Source organism: Sciurus carolinensis, chromosome 6 (genome assembly GCF_902686445.1).
Source record: "Sciurus carolinensis chromosome 6, mSciCar1.2, whole genome shotgun sequence".
Classification (NCBI taxonomy): Eukaryota; Metazoa; Chordata; class Mammalia; order Rodentia; family Sciuridae; genus Sciurus; species Sciurus carolinensis.
In genome coordinates, this window is record NC_062218.1 from 44,344,575 (window position 1) to 44,366,573 (window position 21,999).

A 21,999-nucleotide genomic window follows, 5' to 3' on the forward strand; every position below is an offset into this window, starting at 1 on the left:
TTAATCAGTGCAGTGCTGGATATCAAACCCAGGACGTTATGCATACTAGGCAAGCCCTCTAGCTCTAAACTACATCCCCAGCCCAAGTTGGGAGTATTTTTAAAAATACTTTATTATTAAACATTTTTAAGTGCTGATATAAAAGTTTGTTTATAATTCTGAATACTACCTGGCCTTTAAAATATCTCTCTCTCTCTCTCTCTCATGGTCTTTGGGATTGAACCACAGGGCCTTGCACATGCTAAATAGGTGCTCTACCACTGAGCTACAGCCCTAGACCCTATGAGGATTTTTTGTTCATTTTTTGTTTTTTTGCAATACTAGGGATCAGACCCAGGGCCTCATGCATGCTAGGCGAGCACTCTTATCACTGAGCCACATCCCCAGCCCTGTTCTTTATTCTTCTATTTGTTCTCCAGACTTCTGCCAGCAAAGGAAATTTGTATAGTTTTTCCCCCCTACGATATATTTTACCTATTTACCCTCTAGTTTTAGGAAGCTAAAATTCCTATAATTTGGTACACATTTATTATATCCAAAGGGCCTTAGAAGTTATTGCAACTTGAAATAGTAAATTCGTGGCATTCATCCCAGCCATCTTTCTCATGATAGTCGTTGCTAATAAGTCATGTCCCACTTTTACAATGAAAGCTTTTCCAAGGAAATGATCCAAACAGCCATGATTAATGCATTGGAGTTAATATTTTGATTAAAATAATTTACTGCTTTTCTTTGTTAGGTCCACATTTTTAAGCCTAGCTGCTTTGCATCTTTTACTTAATGACCCAGAAACTTTGCAGTCATTAATAATCATGATTCAGTTCCATTCAATAAGTAATCTCTACAGGGAACCCTTCACTGAACCCTGGGCAAGTCTTTCCTCTACACTATAGCATTTTTTAAAAATTCCATTTATTTCAGGGTATACTTCTAAGGAAGTTAATCCAAAAATGTTAACTGATGATCTGAAAAGAACAAAACATTTTTGCCCAAAGTGCACAACCTGAATTTGATGATTCCTCATGATTAGACAACCCTAATTTGAGTCCCATTCTATAAATTAACTAATGTATTTTCAAGTACTAAGGTCTTAAGAGACATTGAAAAAGGATTTTATATTAAAAGAGAAAGAGGAAATAGTACAACCAAAGTCAATGCGCATGATCCTAGTTTGGATCTATAGAGAGTGGCATTGGAGAAGGGAAGGTAGTATAAAAGACGTTTTTAGGAAGTGAATGAAATCTTAACATGCACTGTAAATTAGATGATATCATTATATCAACATTGTATTTCGCCTTAATAGTACTGTGTGAATATGTACACAGAGAGAGAATGATAAAGGAAATAATATAAGTAATAAATTGGAATAAAATTATCTTGGAACACTTTTTCCTATTCATGCAACTTTTCTGTAAATTTGGACTTATAAGAAAATGTCAATACTATGAGAGAAAGAAAAGGTAGATAATACGATTAAACAATACTGAAGAGATATAACCACTAAATGAAATATTTGACCCTTGGTTTGATCCTGGATCTAAAAGTGTAGTAAGTAATAGTGGTGGTAGTAGAACTAGTAGTGACCCTTGGTTTGATCCTGGATCTAAAAGTGTAATAAGTAGTAGTCATCATCACAGTAATTTTTTAAAGTCACCTGGGTCACTTGGGGGAATTTAAATGTGGACTGTATAATAGATTATATTATATTACTATTACATTTTTAGAATCTTACAATAATATGTGGCTATATGGGATAATGTACTTGTTCATAAAAGATGCATGGTCTTAATTAAAAGATTGCATGGTGGGGGGGGAAGGGCAAAAATAACAGAATGAATCAAACAACATTACCCTATGTAAATTTATGATTACACAAATGGTATGCCTTTACGTCATGTACAAACAGAGAAACAACATGTATCCCATTTGTTTACAAAAAAAAAAAAAGATTGCATGTTGGTGAAACAAAGTGATATTAAGTGCAGCTTAATTTCAAATGATTAAAAAAAGAAGAGGAGGAGAAAAGAGGGCAAGAAGAAAGAAATCCCCTTTACTCAAACAAAACCCCAGAACTTAACAAGGGAGAGAGAGAAAGTACTGTTAGTAGTTGGAAACCTATAAACAATTTGAAAAATCTAGTTGGGAAATTGTTGAGAAAATGCAATGAATAATTCATGGAATTACTCACTTGTTTTCAAATAGAAAGTTAAATGTTGTAATGCAGGAAAAACTAACTTTTTAGAGGTTAGGAAATAAGAAAAATATAAATTAGTTATGAAATTTTAAAGATTGGGACTTCAAAATAACCTGAATTTTTCACTTTAAAAATGAAAGCTCTAGGGCTGGGGAGATAGCTCAGTTGGTAAAGCTTGCCTTGTAAGCACAGGGCCCCAGGTTCAATCCCCAACACCGCAAAAAAAAAAAAAAAAAAAAAAATGAAAGCTGTAGAAACACTAGTACTACATACCTGCCTGGCAACAGTAGTTGTCCTCTTTAAACAACGTACACATGCTTGCTCCAGTTTTTTGGTCTCATGTGACTTATTAACATGGAATAAATATTGTCTGCCTTTTCTCTTTCATATTTGAGTATATGGCCTCTGCTATTTTTTTTTTTTTTTTACATTTACATAGGGTAATGATGTTTATTTTATTTTTCCCCTCCCCCAACCCCTCCCACCCCTCTTTTCCCTCTACACAGTCCTTCTTTCCTTCATTCTTACCGCTCTCCTTAGCCTAACTCTAAACCTAACCCTAAACCTAATGCTAGCCCCTCCCGCCCCCATTATATGTCCTCATCCGCTTATCAGCGAGATCATTTGTCCTTTAGTTTTTTGAGACTGGCTTATCTCACTTAGCATGATATTCTCCAATTTCGACCATTTGCCTACAAATGCCATAATTTTATCATTCTTCATTGCGGAGTAATATTCCATTGTATAAATATGCCACAGTTTCTTTATCCATTCATCAACTGAAGGGCATCTAGGTTGGTTCCACAATCTGGCTATGGTGAATTGAGCAGCAATGAACATTGATGTGGCTGTATCTCTGTAGTATGCTGATTTTAAGTCCTTTGGGTATAGGCCAAGGAGTGGGATAGCTGGGTCAAATGGTGGTTCCATTCCAAGCTTTCTGAGGAATCTCCACACTGCTTTCCAGAGTGGCTGCACTAATTTGCAACCCCACCAGCAATGTATGAGTGTTCCTTTTTCACCACATCCTCGCCAACACCTATTGTTGCTTGTATTCTTGATAATCGCCAATCTAATTGGGGTGAGATGAAATCTTAGGGTAGTTTTGATTTGCATTTCCCTTATTACTAGGGATGTTGAACATTTTTTCATATATCTGTTGATTACTTGTACATCTTCTTCTGTGAAGTGTCTGTTCATTTCCTTAGCCCATTTGTTGATTGGATTATTTGTATTCTTGGTGTAGAGTTTTTTGAGTTCTTTATAGATTCTGGAAATTAGCGCTCTATCTGAGGTATGGTTGGCAAAGATATTCTCCCACTCTGTAGGCTCTCTCTTCACATTTCTGATAGTTTCCTTTGCTGAGAGAAAGCTTTTAAGTTTGAATCTATCCCAGTTGTTGATTCTTGCTTTTATTTCTTGTGCTATGGGAGTCCTGTTAAGGAAGTCTGATCCTAAGCTAACAAGTTGAAGATTTGGACCTACTTTTTCTTCTATAAGATGCAGGGTCTCTGGTCTGATTCCGAGGTCCTTGATCCATTTTGAGTTGAGTTTTGTGTAGGGTGAGAGATAGGGGTTTAATTTCATTCCACTGCATATGGTTTTTTCAGTTTTCCCAGCACCATTTGTTGAAGAGGCTATCTTTTCTCCATTGCCTATTGTTGGAACCTTTGTCTAGTATGAGAAAATTGTATTTATTTGGGTTTGTGTCTGTGTCCTCTATTCTGTACCATTGATCTACCTGTCTATTTTGGTACCAATACCATGCCGTTTTTGTTACTATTGCTTTGTAGTAGAGTTGAAGATCTGGTATTGCAATACCCCCTGCTTCGCTCTTGCTACTGAGGATTGCTTTAGCTATTCTAGGTTTTTTATTCTTCCAGATGAATTTCATAATTGCTTGCTCTATTTCTGCAAGGTACATCATTGGGATTTTAATTGGAATTGCATTGAATCTATATAGCACTTTAGGTAGTATAGCCATTTTGACGATATTAATTCTGCCTATCCAGGAACATGGGAGATCTTTCCATCTTCTAAGGTTTTCTTTAATTTCTTTCTTTAGTGTTCTGTAGTTCTCATTGTAGAGGTCTTTCACCTCTTTTGTGAGATTGATTCCCAAGTATTTTATTTTTTTTGAGGCTATTGTGAATGGGGTAGTTTTCCTAATTTCTCTTTCTGAAGATTCATCACTTATGTATAAAAATGCATTGGATTTATGAGCATTGATTAAAGTAACCTGCTACTTTACTGAATTCACTTATGAGTTCTAAAAGTTTTCTGGTGGAATTTCCAGGTTCCTCTAAATATATAATCATGTCCTCAGCGAACAGGGATAGTTTGAGTTCTTCTTTTCCTGTTCGTATCCCTTTAATTTCTTTGGTTTGTCTGATTGCTCTGGCTAGAGTCTCAAGGACGATGTTGAATAGAAGCGGTGAAAGAGGGCATCCCTGCCTTGTTCCAGTTTTTAGGGGGAACGCTTTTAGTTTTTCACCATTTAGAATGATATTAGCCATGGGCTTAGCGTAGATTGCCTTTATAATGTTTAGGAATGTTCCCACTACCCCAATTTTTTCTAGTGTTTTGAGCATGAAGGGATGCTGTATTTTATCAAATGCTTTTTCTGCATCTATTGAAATAATCATGTGATTCTTAACTTTAAGTCTGTTGATATGGTGAATGACATTTATTGATTTCCGAATGTTGAACCAACCTTGCATCCCTGGGATAAAACCCACTTGATCGTTGTGCACTATCTTTTTAATATATATTTGTATGCGATTTGCTAAAATTTTGTTGAGAATTTTTGCATCGATGTTCATTAAGGATATTGGTCTGAAATTTTCTTTCCTCGATGTGTCTCTGTCTGGTTTAGGTATCAGGGTGATATTGGCTTCATAGAACGAGTTTGGGAGGGTTCCCTCCTCTTCTGTTTCATGGAATAGTTTGAGGAGTATTGGAATGAGCTCTTCTTTAAAGGTTTTGTAGAACTCGGCTGAGAACCCATCTGGTCCTGAACTTTTCTTTGTTGGTAGGCTTTTGATGACCTCTTCTATTTCATTGCTTGAAATTGGTTTATTTAAGTTGTGTATGTCCTCCTCTTTCAGTTTAGGTAGTTCATATGTCTCTAGAAACCTGTTGATGTCTTCGAGGTTTTCTGTTTTGTTGGAGTATAGATTTTCGAAATAGCTTCTAATTATGTTTTGTATTTCACTTGTGTCTGTTGTGATGTTTCCTTGTTCATTCCGAATTTTAGTAATTTGAGTTTTCTCCCTCTTTCTCTTTGTTAGTGTGGCTAAGGGTTTATCAATTTTGTTTATTTTTTCAAAGAACCAACTATTTATTTTGTTAATTTTTCCAATTGTTTCTTTTGTTTCGATTTCGTTGATTTCGGCTCTGATTTTAACTATTTCCTGTCTTCTACTACTTTTGGTATTGGTCTGCTCTTCTTTTTCTAGTGCTTTGAGCTGTAGTGTTAAGTCCTTTATTTGTTGATTTCTACTTCTTTTTTGAATGCACCCCATGAAATAAATCTTCCTCTAAGTACTGCTTTCATAGTGTCCCAGAGATTTTGATATGATGTGTCTTTGTTCTCGTTTACTTCTAAGAATTTTTTTTATTTCCCTCCTGATGTCTTCTGTTATCCATTCATCATATAATAGTGTATTATTTAGTCTCCAGGTATTGGAGAAGTTTCTGTTTTTTACTCTTTCATTTATTTCTAATTTCAATCCATTATGATCTGATAGAGTACAAGGTAGTATCTCTATCTTCTTGTATTTGCTAACAGTAGCTTTGTGGCATAAAATATGGTCTATTTTAGAGAAGGATCCATGTGCTGCTGAGAAGAAAGTGTATTCGTTCTTTGTTGGATGGTATATTCTATATATGTCCGTTAAGTCTAAATTGCTGATTGTGTTGTTGAGATCTATAGTTTCTTTATTCAATTTTTGTTTGGACGATCTATCCAGTGGTGAGAGAGGTGTGTTAAAATCGCCTAGTATTATTGTGTTGTGGTCTATTTGATTTCTGGAATTGAGAAGGATTTGTTTGACGTACGTGGATGAGCCAATGTTCGGGGCATAGATATTTATGATTGTTATGTCTTGCTGATTTATGCTTCCCTTAAGCAGCATGTAATGTCCTTCTTTATCCCTTCTGACTAGTTTTGGTTTGAAGTCCACATTATCTGAGATGAGGATGGATACTCCAGCTTTTTTGCTGTGTCCGTGTGCATGGTATGTTTTTCCCCATCCTTTCACCTTTAGTCTATGGGTGTCTCTTTCTATGAGATGAGTCTCTTGCAGGCAGCATATTGTTGGATTTTTCTTTTTAATCCAGTCTGCCAGTCTGTGTCTTTTGATTGATGAATTCAGGCCATTAACATTCAGGGTTATTATTGTGATATGATTTGTATTCTCAGTCAATTGACTCATATTTGTTTTTGACATGATTTGGTTTCTCCTTTATTTGGCTATTCCTTTAGGCTAGCGCCTCCTGTTGCTGATTTGCATCATTGTTTTTCATCTCTTCCTCATGGAATATTTTGCTGAGAATGTTCTGTAATGCTGGCTTCTTTTTGTAAATTCCTTTAGCTTTTGTTTATCATGGAAGGATCTTATTTCATCATCAAATTTGAAGGTAAGTTTTGCTGGGTATAAGATTCTTGGTTGGCATCCGTTTTCTTTCAGGGCTTGGTATATGTTGTTCCAGGCCCTTCTAGCTTTTAGGGTCTGGATTGAAAAATCTGCTGATATTCTTATTGGTTTCCCTCTGAATGTAATTTGATTCTTTTCTCTCACGGCCTTTAAAATTCTGTCTTTATTTTGTATGTTAGGTATTTTCATAATAATGTGCCTTGGTGTGGGTCTGTTGTAATTTTGTATGTTTGGAGTTCTATAAGCCTCTTGTACTTGGTTTTCCATTTCATTCTTCAGATTTGGGAAATTTTCTGTTATTATTTCATTGAATAGATTGTTCATTCCTTTGGTTTGTTTCTCTAAGCCTTCCTCAATCCCAATAATTCTTAAATTTGGCCTTTTCATGATATCCCATAATTCTTGTAGATTCTGTTCATGATTTCTTACCATCTTTTCTATTTGGCCAACTTTGCTTTCAAGGTAAAATAATTTGTCTTCAATGTCTGAGGTTCTGTCTTCCAGGTGTTCTATCCTATTGGTTATGCTTTCTATGGAGTTTTTAACTTGGTTATTGTTTCCTTCATTTCAAGGATTTCAGTTTGTTTTTTTTTCAGTATCTCTAACTCTTTATTGAAATGATCTTTTGCTTCCCGTATTTGCTCTTTTAACTGTTGATTGGTGCGATCATTTAATGCCTGCATTTGCTCTTTCATCTCCTCATTAGCTTCTCTGATCGTTTTAATTACATACATTCTGAACTCCCTTTCTGACATTTCTTCTGCTGTGCTGTCATTGGGTTTTATTGATGTAGTATCTAGGTTTGTTTGGGACATTTTCTTCCCTTGTTTTCTCATATTGGTCAGTTGTCAGTGGGACCCTGAGATATTGCAGTTTTCCGCTATTGGCTTATAGTGTCCTGGTAGATTTCCAGTGTATCACCTCCCAGCCTTCAGTAGCCTGATGTGTTGGAGGAATCTGATAAAGCAGCTCATCCGAAGAAAACTGCCCCTAGCCCCCTACTGGTTCCACGGTTTGGAACTGGCTCTGTGCGGAAATGCTCTCGCTGTGGGCCTGCACCATGTAGCTGGCCGTGTGGGAGGAGCCCACTGCCGGAGTGTGGAAGGCTACCTTGGGAAGACTCTATCTGCCCTGCCCGGCTCCAATAAGCCACCTCTATCTGGGCCTGCCACCCGGGCTGAGCTTTACCCAGTGGGCAGACTCACCCATGGCTCTATTTCAGTCCGAGTCTCTCAATGCCTCCCCTTCTTAACTCCTGGGTTCTGGAGCGACTGGGGGTGCAGTCTCCCTCTAGGCCGCCATCTTGGATCGCCCCGTGAAGAGAGCCTGCAGCCGGAGTGGGCAGAGCTGCCTGAAGCGGTCTCTGGCTGCCCTGCCCTGATCCCAGAGGCTGCTTGCGGATTGAGGCTCTCCGCTGGTTCGTTGCCGGAGTCCGCTGCGCAGCAGTGGCTCCGGGACTCGGAGCTTGTTCTGGTCAGAAAGGCTCTCACTAGCGGGCCAGTTCCGTTCCGAGAACCTGGAGAAGCTGGCTGTGTGGGCGGGGCCACCGCCGGAGTGCGCAGGGCTGCCTGTGGATGTCTCTAGCTGCCCTGCCAGGCTCCGATAAGCCACCTCTATCTGGGCCTGTCACCCGGGCCGAGCTTTACCCAGTGGGCAGACTCACCCGTGGCTCTATTTCAGTCCGAGTCTCTCAATGGCTCCCCTTCTTAACTTCTGGGTTCTGGAGCGACTGGGGGAGCAGTCTCCCTCTAGGCCGCCATCTTGGATCGCCCCGTGAAGAGAGCCTGCCTGGCCTCTGCTATTTTAACACTCTTATTTGCAGATTTGTTGACATTGATGGACATTTGTTGTACTAAATAACTTAGGATAAGTATTTCATATATATTGTTTGATTTTATAATCAAAACAGTTTAATTTTATCCCCATTTTTACAGTTGAGGAACTTAAAAAGTGTAGAAAGATTATATAACTTGTTTAAAGTCACACAGCTAGCTGAAAATGAATTTAAACCCAGGCAGTGTTGACTTTAGAACCCAGGCTCAACCATTGTGTAAAACATTATATTATCAGCAAGCCAGTGACACTTTTTTGTGTGTGTGTGTGGTGATAAGTATAAAAGTAATTGTAGAAGACCAATATCCAAACAGATTTGGACTTGTGAAATTGTTATTCTCACCTTAGTTTGTCGAGATGTTTTAAATTTAAGAGCAGTTTAAGGATGCAGAATGAATGACCCTTTGACGGTGAAGACAAGCATTCTTGGCTGGAAAAAACATGGGAGTTTGTGGATACATGTTCTTGAAGATTATATCTGATGAAATATTCTATTTTCTCTGTTTGAAATACTTTTTTTAAAAAAATCTTTGTTTTCAGTCTATCTAGAACTTCATGCACTTTACTTGACCATTTTAACTCTGTTTAAGAGCAAATACAGTACTTTTTGAGTTCAAAAAGTGCCATATACTGAGAACATGAAAATGAATAACTATGGATTCTGTATTGAAAGATTTTTTATTTTTGTATACCATTTATTTGCCTGTTTAAAGATTTGAAATAGGTTTTACTTTTTACTTACAATTTCAGTACTAAGATATAAGGGTTAGGTAGCTGTTCTACTACTTAGACCTGTGACATATTATAAATATACATGCCTTTGATGGATCTAGGTTTAGAAAATGACAGATTTTGATTTTCAAAATGTGTAATATTTATTGTAGTGTTACATAACTTTTTATTTTTAGGTAGTCCCAGTTTTGGTGCATCTCCTGTCTGCTATCAGCAGTGTCAGGCTTTACATTCCTAAGGACCTTCGGCCAGTGGACAATAGACAAAGTGTTCTAAAATCAATACAGGTATGCATGTTAGTTTTATAACTTAACTAGAAATTTTATATAAATTGGATCTTTAAAGACACAACCAAAATGCTTTTAAATATATTCCTTTCACTTTACTGATCTATCAAAATGTATAAATGCATTCTACTGTCATGTACAACTAATTAGAACAAATAAAAAAATTAATAAAAAAATATATTCCTTTCAGAAAAACTGTAAACAATACCAGTAGTGGCAGTTATTTTCATAAAATGGCTACAGCAGATAGATATACGTGTAGATTTGTTCTCTGAATTTGTCAGCAGTGATTGACTCACACAAGAAAACTGCACCATTAATTTTCACTATTTTATGCTAAATATGATTTGCTTTATTCATTATGAATGAAAATAACTATAGACTCAGACTGTGTGAAAAGTTTTATGTATAAAATCATGTGCCAGGACTTTTAGCCACTTTTTAGTATAGTTAATAAATGGGTGAGATAATTTAATTTTGCACTAGAAAAAAGAAGGGACAAAGTTATTTTGACAGTAAACAATTGAGTAGCATTTACTATACATTGAAGGCTCTTTACTGGAATCTAAGAAAACAAAATAAATAGGATGTTTTGGGGTTAGCATAGAAATTTTTAAGCTGTGGTTCATAGGGGGATTCCTGAAATAAATGATTCTCTGGAGAGTTTCATAAAATTTTTATGGATGCATGGATATCATTCCAATAAAACATTCTGAAAGAGTTTAAAATTCCCAAAGAGTTTAAAACCCTCCTAATTAGGCTGATGACAGATAAGTATATTTTACAAGCTCATTAAGTGTTATGTTCTGCTGATATTGTTTTTCTAATATTTTCAAAATAGTGGTTTAGTTAGGAAGAGAAGTATACATGGTCATTAAGTTGACATAAATAATGCAGACATTCTGAAAACATGATTTCTTTGTGCATCTGAATTAGGGCAGTTTTTCTGCTAAATTTAAACTTGAATTGAAATGAAATTTCGTTGAAATAAATTGGGCAAATTGCAGGCTTGTCTTATACACTGTGCTTTATCCATAACATATTTCAGCTTTGACATTAACTTTAGTAGTAACTTCACTTAGTCTCATTTTTATCTCATTATTTTTTAAAAGTTAGGCTATTGTTTTTCCCTTTGTCCCTTTGTAGACATTTATATTAGTTACCACATATTAGGAAACCAGTGGAAGAAAAATCAAGAAACTTAACCTGCTGAAAAAAAAACCCTTCTCTTAATGACTACAGAGTTCTCTTTTGCTATTTAATTATAGATTTTTATACTTTAGAACTAAAATTTTAACCTTTTCTTTGTCCTCGAATTTCATGCCTGCACTCAGTTTCTTAGTACATAAAAATTGACCAATTGATATATAAGATAGTGATTTTGTATTAATACAACACCAGCCAACAACTGGAAACTGCTATGTGCACTTAATAAACATAATCAGTTTCTTGAAACAGTTTTCATTATTGGCTTATTTAGCACAGAAATGTTCAAATGTCTTTGAACCTCTTACATTTGTGGTTTACTCTTACTGTGCTCCTTTTTATTTGTGGTTTGTTATTGTTTGGGGGGTCTGGGTTTTTTGTTTGTTTATTTTGAGATGTGGCACACTATGTTGCCCAGGCTAGTCTCAGTCACTTTCAGATTCCTGGGGTTATTTTGGTCTCAGATGATCCTTATGCCTTTACCTCGAAGTGGCTGGAACTGTAGGCACGCACCACCACACCTAGCTAATGATAATTGTGTTTGTTGGGGTGTTGGTGGTGGTGGTTTTATAGTGCTAGGATTTGAAGCAGGGCCCAGTAACATGCTAGGTAGGCACTGACTAGCCAGATTCTCTCTGACCTTATTACCTGTCCAGGACTTAATTCTCTCAGTACCAGCCAATGGTGAGTTATCACTTCCTGAACTCATAAGTTCTTTATTTAATAGTTATGTAATAAAGAAGTTAGTATTTAAAGGGATCCAGATACTTTAAAAGTTTCTATTTTCTAACTCAGCAGTGCCCTGACTAGGAATCAACTTAAGAAATATTTGAAAAATTCAAAACAATTTGCACATAAGAGATGTTAAATACAAAATTATTTTGATGGCAAGAAGTTACAACAACCTAAATATTGATAATGGCCTTATTAGATCAGTAAGTTGTACCATATCCTATACTATTGACCTATTCAGTACTAGATTTATTAGTGTCTTATAATATGTCCCTATATCAGTAACTCATAGCATAGCAATTAAAAAGGAATTTCAAAAACCATTTGCAATTGGAAAATGCCTTCAAGTTTAACTTGGAAAAAATATATAGCATCCTTTTTATGTTCATGTGCATAAAAAAGTAAAGGAAGTATTGACTTGGTTTACTGTTACTAATTGTGTCTTTAAGAGAAAATGAATTTTACATTTTGTTTCAGGAAGTTCAGAAGCGTTTTCCTGATGGTGTTCCTTTATTAGATCCTATTGATGATATGGGTATTCAAGATCAAGGGCTGAAAAAGGTCATTCAGAAAGTAGAGGCTTTTGAGCATCGAATGTATTCTCATCCACTTCACAATGATCCAAATTTGGAAACTGTGTATACACTTTGTGAAAAAAAAGCCACAGGTATGGCAGAAATTTCATTTTTATGGTAGAATTCTATGTATTACTAAGTAAACGTGGTTTTCTGTTTTCTTGTCCTGTTGGTTTAATTGGCTAAAGTAGGAATTTCTGGCTAGCTTTTAATAAATTATCAACTTTTGAACCTGTCAGCTCTCATCAGCCAATCAAAATGAAGTCATTATGCTACAGTTTGATATTTAATGAATGTGTGGTTTTTTTGGTTTTTTTTTTTTTTAACGGATATGATTTATATAGTACACTTGCCCTTTTAGAGTGTCTAATTCAGTGTTTTTTTTTTCTTAACTATATTTACAAGTATCTGCAGCCATCAACAATAATTCCAGAACATTTTCTTCACCACAAAACAATATCCAGTAGTAGTCACTCTCCATTTCTCTCACCCTTCAGCCCTGGCAACCACAAGTTATTTTGTGCCTATATGATTTTGCCTGTTCCAGACATTTCATGTAAATAAAATGATATAATATGTGGACTCTGGGTCTACTTTCTTTCTCTTAGCATAAGACCTTCAAGGTTCATCTGTATTTTATTCCTTTTATGGCTAAATAATATTTGGTTATATGTATATACCATGTTTTTGTTTACCTGTTCATCAGTTGGTAGACATTTGATTTTATCCAACCTTGGTTATTATAAATAATGCTACTGTGAACATCCTGTACAAACTTCTTTGTGGTCCTCTTTTTGTTTCTTTTGAGTAGAATTGAATAGTATCATGAGATCATATGGAAATTCTGTAGGATATTTTTGAGACCCTGTCAACTTTTCCAAAGTGACTGCATCATTTTTGTTCTCCAGCTATTTAGAAGAGTTCTACATTATCCACATACTGGTTAATACTTGTTATTGTCTGTATTTTTTTAGTTTAGCCATTCTAATAGTTTGAGGTGGTAATAGTTTTTTTAAGGTAGTTGTAATTTCTACTCAGTAGAAGCATTCTTATAGCCATTACGAATAGTGAATTTAGAAAAAAATTTTTGAAGTAAACACTTTCCTTTCTAATAGTCTGTTCTCTCTAACTAAATCTCTTTTTGGGGGAGGTGGTTATTGAGTATTGAACTCAGGGCACTCGACCACTGAGCCACATCCCCAGCCCAGTTTTGTATCTTATTTAGAGACAGGGTCTCACTGAGTTGCTTAGCACCTCACTTTTGATGAGTCTGTCTTTGAACTTGCTAATGTGTACAGATTTCCCTTCCTCCATTAAAGTTATAATTCCTTTCTGTTATTCTTTTTCAGCTTTTATTACAAACTGCTTTCATCAGCTCATTTGTCTTTCTGTCTCACAACTAAATTTTAAGCTCCTTAGGTTCAAATGTTCCATATTTGCACTGTCTCATAGTGATATATATTTATTGTAAAGTAGATGTAAAGGGTTTTTGTCCTTTGGCTTAATAGAATAATATATTTACTTCATAGTTTTAAAGCACTCTTTTTCTAGCTTTTTGTGAATTGTGACTTCTTAGTGACATTTTGCATTTTTTTTACCCGTAAGAAGTCTTCAAAATTTGGCCCCTCATTTGTCAGTATTTTAAGTACCTACGTCTGCTGACATGGGTTTCTCACTTAGAGGAATTGAGACTGAGAAAGACTACAGAAAGAATTCCTTAAAAATCATGTTATATTTATAATTATACACACACATGCTACAGGGAATTTTACCTTTATGCATAAATAAAAAGAACCAATCCAACTTTAATAAATAGACAAGTGAAATGAAGTCTAGTAGAGGAAGGAGAATGGGGAAGGGGAAGGAGAACAGGAGGAAAAAGGGGGGAAATTATGAACTAAAATTGAATTTCATGCATACGTGAGCTTGTTGCAGTGAACTTAACTACTATGTATAACTATAAAGCTAATTTTAAAAAAGGAAAAAAAAGAAAATTAATATTAACAATCTTAGAACACTAAGGTAGGAAAACACATTAGAACACATTGGTAGGAAATTAGCTGTGTAAATACCAAGATTCCCATTAAAGAGAAAGGTAGATTTACTAATTTATTAATATTTTTATTATTTATTTCTTTTCTTTGAAAAAAAATCCTAATATTAAATGGAAAAGGAAGCTGATCTCACTTGTGTCAGGGGAAAAGCCCCTATGCCTTTATATCCATGCATTACACACGTATTTTTTTTTTCCCCAGACAGGGACTCACTGTATTTTCATTTTATAATTGAGCTTTCTTTACTTTTCTGTACCTTAGATTGCAATAGATATTAAATCTGCAAAACGAGAATTGAAGAAAGCAAGAACTGTTCTACAAATGGATGAACTCAAATGTCGCAAACGTGTTTTAAGAAGGTTGGGATTTGCTACTTCTTCTGATGTCATAGAGATGAAAGGAAGAGTGGCTTGTGAGATAAGCAGGTAAAATATGATTCTTTTTCTAGAAAGTTGATTTTAAGATGAGACTTTTTAAATGAAAGGTGTTCATCTTTAGCAAAAAGCTGTGTTAAATATAAAGGTTTGTAATACCTTCCACATTAAATAGTTTTGGATCACAAAATTAAGATATTAGAAAAAGCTCTTGAGTCTCAGTAATTAACACATACACACCTCAGCCTTCTGATATATTTTCTATGAAATAGCTTTTTAATGAATAATGTTTTACATAATCTTAGTTTTGCATAATTTCATGTGTGTGTATTATTTTTTACAGCTATGAACATTTCTCCACCTACAAACAGTAACCATTATTCTTTTATATGTAGGGGATTTTACTGAATTTTGGGCTAACCATAAGATATTAGAATAGCATATTCGAGGTCTCAGCTTAAAATTGGATATCAGATACAGTCAGTCTCTGTATTCTCTGGGTTCTGCATTCATGATTCATCCAATGTGGATAGAAAATATTTTGGAAAAAAAATGGTATCTGTACAGCACACATACAGATCTTTTTTTCTGGTCATTCTCTAAACAGTACAGTATAATAATTATTTACATTGCATTTATATTATGTATTATAAGTAATCTAGGATTACTTATATAAGTTTAATGTATTCATTCATATGCTAAAGTTAATATTACTAGAATTATTTTCTTCTAGTATGACCTAGTAGTTAACAATAAATCTTGATTAAATTCATATCCAGATTTAGTCTTAGAAGGATGTGAATTGATTTTAAGATACATTTTTTTATAGAACTGACAATATCATATCAAAGTACATTAATATTTCCTCAAAATCTGCAAAAATTTGGAGTCATTGTAAACTCCTTCTGTCTTCCTATATCTAACTCCATGCCCTTTTAAATATTGTCACCTACTAATATGCATTCTTTTTTAGCTCTTGCCTAGTTTACTGCACTAACTCCCTATGTGCTCATTGCCTCCGTTCTTGATGTTTTTATACATCCTTTAGACTACCTTCAAAATATTCTTGCTGTTTTTTTTAATATCTTTATTTTTATGTGGTGCTGAGAATCGAACCCAGGGCCTCACTTGTGCTAGGCAAGAGCTCTTCCACTGAGCCACAATTCCAGCTCCCAAAATATTCATTCTAAAGCACAGATCCTTTTGTATCATTCTATTTGGTAAAAGTTCTTTTGTGATTCTGTATTAATTTTAAGCATAAATGCTATAACTTTGTATATTCTTGCTCTTCCTTCTTCACTCTATTGCCACATTCTTCAAATACTGCTAGTTTGGTTAAATATGATTTTTCCTTTACTATCACTTTCCATCCTGCTAATTCCTTGGTATTTTTTCCAAGATCTTCTGAAATTTGCTGTGAGCTTCTCCAGTCTGACTATAGATTCCTTAACTTTTTATGCGTAACCACCTGTGTGAACTTTTAGAGCACTCTGTTAGACCACTGTTTTGTGATGTTTGGCTTCCTTATCGCCCTCCCACGTTAGACTGTAGTTATTGGAAAAGTCTTGCCTTGTTGTCATTGTACTCTTTTGACTTAACTCTCGATTTACCTTAGTAGACCCAAATTTAGTTTTTTACTTTTATTTTTGAAGTTATATTTGTAAGGATTAATACTTCAGAGCTTTATACTTTTTTATTTTTAGTTGTAGGTGGACACAGTACCTTTATTGTATTTATTTATTTTTACGTGGTACTGAGGATTGAACCCAGTGCTTCATACAAGTGAGGCAAGCGCTCTACCACTGAGCCACAACCCCAGCCCTAGCTTTATACTTTTTTTAGAGATGCTCTAAGGTAAAAATAAAAATTTACCTTTTCTTTTGTTTTAAGTAAACACTCTCACAGTTATTGTATGAATCCATAATTATAATAAGGTAATTTATGGAACCCTGGTTATCGAAATCTAGAAACAGCATCTTTGTGTCTTTATAAAATTTTTTAGCTTCCTTTGAACAGAGTAGAGAATTTAGAATTTTTTATTTTTCTGCCCATATGGCAAGGAAAAAAACAACAGAGGAAGATATTTTGCTTTTATACAGTTTAGAAAACAATGAAGACAAAAACAGTACAAAAAGTGGTGATGGTGAAGTTGATTATGTAAATAAAATCTCTAACCCTAGATAAAGTCTCAGACAAGAATCAGTGAGCAATATATTTCTAAGGACCAAAAGGAAATTTGAAATTCTTATTTATTTGTTCAACAGAAAGAACTTAATTATATAATGTTTTGTGATAAGAACTTGAACCATCTATTTTGCTTGTAAACAATAATCCTTCATCCTTTTTTGTAAAGTTTCCCTAATACTTTTTTGGGTGCTACCAGGGTTGAACTCAGGGGCATTCCCCCACTGAACCACATCCCCAGCCCTATTTTGTGTTTTATTTAGAGACAGAGTCTCACTGAGTTGCTTAGCACCTCACTTTTACTGAGGCTGGCTTTGTACTCATTATCCTCCTGCCTCAGCCTCCTGAGCCAAGCCATTGGAATTATAGGTGTGCACCACCACGCTCAGCTCCTTAATACTTTGTAAGTGGTCAAATACTAAAGGCTTTTGTGTATACAAGGAAATTGGAAAGAAGTAGATGATGAAGAAACAAAAAACTGCTAGATTAATTATTCTAATAGTAATAAATGTTAACTGTATCATGTAAATCTGAATGTGAAAATGTTGTAGAATTATGGAGCAAAGAAGATGGCCTGCCTCTTCAACAAAGTGGAATTGTCAGATTTTTTAAAATATTATGTTTTGATGATATAAAAGGAGCAAAAAGTAATAAACTAGAGCTTAACAGAATCTGGACTCAGTAATACACTTTGACAACGTCAAGTATAAGAAGCAGAAAACAATGATTCCCCTAGTACCATAAGAAATATGTTTGAAATCTACCATTTACAAGGTGGATATTTTCCAGGCAGTTTGTTTTATTCAAAGATTGTTGCCCATCTTGATTGTAGACACTAGGAAAATAAGGTGTGAAATGTGGGCTTTGTGGGCACAATTTGTTTTCTGTCAAAGTTCTTTTCCATTATTGAGTCTATAGGTTATTTGTAAAGTGACTTAAACATAATTAAAAGTGTCCTTTGTGCCAAGAAAATAAATGCTGATGGATTTTTCCAAGTACATTGAGAGTTAAGAAATTGTTAAGTTGATTTGTGCAAGGTGAGAGATAGGTGTCAAATTTCAATCCATATATACAAGAATGAAATTTGATGCTATCTCTCATCCTGCACAAAAGTCAACTCAAAGTAGATCAAAGATCTAGATATTAGACCTGAAACACTGGAACTGCTAGAAGAAAATGTAGGCCCAATACTTCCGCCTTTTGGCACAGGAATCCAAGAAATAAATAAAAATCAGTAAGTGGGATGACATTGAGCTAAAAAGCTTCTGCACAACAAAGAAAATAATTAGGAGTGAAGAAAGCCTACAGAATGAGAGAAGATCTTTGCCACATGCTCCTCAGATAGGTCTTTAATATCTAAATATACAAAGAACTCAAAAAATTTAACACCAAAACAAACAAACAAATGAGCCAATCATTAAATGGGCAAAAGAACTAAACAGGCAGTTCTCAAAAGAAGAAATACAAGTGGTCAACAAATAATATGGAAAAAATGTTTGACATCTCTAGCAATTAGGGAAATGCACATCAAAACTACATTGAGATTTCATCTTATTCCAGTCAGAATGGTAGTTTTCAAAAATACAAATAATAATAAATGTTGGTAGGATGTAGAGAAAAAGGTTTACATACATTGCTGGACTGCAAGTTAGTGCAACCACTCTGAAAAGCAGTCTGGAGATTTCTCAGAAAACTAGGGATGGAGCTACCATATGACCCAGCTATCCCACTCCTCAGTATTTTCCCAAAACGTCTAAAATCAGCATACTATAGTGACACAACTACACATCAGCATTGATAGCAGCACAGTTGACAATAGCCTAGCCAAACTATGGAATCAACCTACATGCCCTTCAACAGATGAGTGGATAAAGAAAATGTACATGATGGAGTTTACTCAGCTATAAAAAAGAATGAAATTAGGGCATTTTTAGTAAATGGATGAAACTGAAAATATCATGCTAAGTGAAATAAACCAGTCCCGAAAAGTCAAAGGACAAATGTTTTCTGTGATATTACGAAGCCAATTCAAAATTGGGGTGGGAAGGGAGAGGAAATTGCATCAAATGGAAGAACATCAATAAAGTAGACAAAGGGGATTAAGGGGAAGGAAGGAGAGATGGGATAGAGGAAGAGCATTGGAATAAATCTGACTGAACTTTTATGTGTACATTCATGAATATACAACAGTGACTCTCAATATCAAGTATATCCACAAGACACTAATTGGGGGGAAAAAACTAAACTGCAGAAAGATCAGAGGAGGAGCAAGAAAGAAACATTCTGGGGACTGAATTAGAGCAATTAAATTCCATGCTTTTGTTATTATGTCAGAATATATCCTAATGTTATATGTAACAAAAAAAGAATGAATTAAAAAATGCATTTTAAAAATGAAGGAAATGGTTATTTGAATGAGAATGTACATTTTGAAATTAGGGATCTTTATATGAAAGGCCCATTTTATATTTACTGCTTATTATATATTGTCAAATATAAAGACCTACTATTTCTTTTATATTTTATTTTTTGCAGTACTGGGGATTTAACCCAGGAGCATTCTACCTCTAAATTACAGCACCAACCCTTTTTTAAAATTTTTATCTTGAGATAGGTTCTCACTAAGTTTCTGAGGTTGGCCTTGAACTCACAATCCTCCTGCCTTCAGTCTCCTTAGTTGCTGGAATTATAGACATGAACCACCATTCCCAGCAAAATAATACATTTATTAAGAAGCAGCTTGTTAAGGGTATACTATATATACCCTTATCACATGTTTTTCTTTGTATGCTGACATTTGACATTTATTCTTTTTTTTCCTATGACAGTGCTGATGAGCTTCTTCTAACTGAGATGATGTTTAATGGACTTTTCAACGACCTTTCTGCAGAACAAGCAACAGCATTATTAAGCTGCTTTGTGTTTCAAGAGAATGTGAGTTAATAGATTTAGCCCATTTGATTTATTAATTCACCATGGTGTGGTTTAGTTTAAATAGTATAATGGATGTCTCTCGTTGTTTTTTGTGGTTTTGGTGGTGGGAATTGACCCAGGGGTGCTTAATCACTGAGCTACATCCCTTTTATTGTTTATTCTGAGATAGGGTCTCACTAAGTTACTTAGGTCCTTGTTAATTGCAGAGGCTGACCTTGAACTGCCTCAGCCTCCTGAGCCACTGGGATTATAGGTATGCACCACTGTGCCCAGCTAATTTAATCCTATTTATGAGAATATTGTTTTGTGTTTATATAAGTATGGTTAATTAGAAATCAAAGCAAATTTAACACATACACTAGGACAGAATTGAATGATTAAGTGTGTATATTATTAGAAAGAAGAGTAAGATTTCATTTGTGGCCAGTTCATCACTTATCAGATTCCAAGTTTTTTATTTGCTCTTATAACCCAGTTTATTACTCAGTAGTAGAATGAACAAGGTAAGTGAAAATAAAATTTAGGTGTATCTAGGAGTATCTAATAAAGATGAAGGTAGATAATAAGGTTGAATTAAACATATCCCATGATGAAAGATAACTACAAAGCTGTTGATCCTGTTAGAAACTGAAGTGTCAGTTTTCATGGGCAAGGTTTAATGCAGTGACAGTAAAATCCTTATTGGTTTAACAATAATTTTTTAATATGAGTAATTATTCATTTTTAAGAACTAAGGAATGCAAAAAGGGCTATCGTTCAGTGGTCGAGTGCTTATCTAATATGCACCAGGACCCTGGGTTTGATCCCCAGTGCCACAAAAAGACATCCAAACATGAATAAAGTGCTGAATGGAGCACACAACGAGAACAAATTATCCTGTACTATTTTTCCCAAACCAGGATGATTTGCTTTTAAAAGTAAAATGTGTTGTTTCACTGTTCAAGTTTAAAGTATAACTTTCTATAGATGACACAGATAAAATTAGAATTATGCCTTCTAAAAATTTAATCTTATTTTCTAAATATTTAGAGGATGTTTTACTGTATACCATAATTTAACTTTTAAGTAAATTGTATAAGACAGTGATTTTTTTCTAGTTATGCCATTGATCTTTTTACCTACTAATTATTTTCCTTTTTTGTAACATGCCACAGTCAGCATTTCTTATGAGGGATTAAGCTCATTTTTTTATAAAGCCCTGTTAATGTGTAGTGTGATATTCGTGCTGCCATGTCTCCAAAAAAAAAAAAAAGGCTTACTAAGGTGAGGTGTATGAATGCTCCAGCACCTCACAGAACTATAATTAAATGCAATTATAAATAATACTGAAAAAAATTTCACCATCTGATCAGTGGTTAATAATTTCAAGGCATTCAGTCTGCTTATCCTTTGCAATATTCTAAGCTGTTCATATTGATAGTCACATTCATTGTAGTGTGCTACAAGTGGGGCATATAACAGTTGTTTGGGGAAAAATAAGATAGGAAGGCAATCCTTCCTTGTATTTTACATAAAAGTAACCATGTTAGAGAGTATAATGGCAGTCACTTACAGGAGGCTTAAATGAATGATACCTCCTTCATTTATTTTGTTGGAAAGGGCCCAGTGGAAAGGGAAAACAAACAAACAACAAAGACTAATGCTTTTCCAGTGGACTGAGCTGGAGAAGTGAAACCCTTTTAACATCCAGATGGCATATGTTAGTCATTTTATAATGGTTTTCCTTCATGTGAAACTATTGCATTATCTCCCAGTTTATCTCCAAGTGTCAAACGATCCTTAGCATCATCCAGGCCATTTACTTGCCACTTGCGTTTAATACCTGTAAATTTCTTTTTAATGGCCTCTTTAGAGCAGCTAAAGATAGAGCAGTTTCTATTGTATGTCTGGAAGCCTCACTCCAGACACCAGAAATGCAGCAGAAATTTTACTTTCATGAAACTTACATGCTAAGTTAGTGAAGATATATAAAATACAAACATATTTTGTCAAATAGTGATGAAAATTTGGAGAAAAGTGAAAGGGTTAGATAGAGATCCCTGGGTATTGGGGTTAGTATTTTAACTAAGATTATTATAAAAGGCCTCACCAGTAAAGTATAATTTGAATTGAGATCTACAGGAGAAATGAGAGAGCACACTGTGTTCTTATCTGGTGGGACAGCATTAGTAAAATCATACTTGTTCTTTTATCAGGACCAGTACCTTATAACCTATGTGGCTAGAAAAAAGGAAGG

The 21,999-nt window shown here is 34.8% G+C and overlaps 1 protein-coding gene across 1 annotated transcript in view; it reads left to right on the plus strand.

Moving 5' to 3' along the window:
- Positions 1 to 21,999, plus strand: part of Mtrex (Mtr4 exosome RNA helicase) — a 93,169-nt gene that overhangs the window by 50,598 nt on the left and 20,572 nt on the right. Inside the window, exons 20-23 of the mRNA XM_047555985.1 lie at positions 9,594 to 9,704; positions 12,120 to 12,314; positions 14,533 to 14,696; positions 19,658 to 19,763. Coding sequence (XP_047411941.1) covers positions 9,594 to 9,704; positions 12,120 to 12,314; positions 14,533 to 14,696; positions 19,658 to 19,763 — 576 coding nt within the window. The remainder of the gene's footprint in view (positions 1 to 9,593; positions 9,705 to 12,119; positions 12,315 to 14,532; positions 14,697 to 19,657; positions 19,764 to 21,999) is intronic.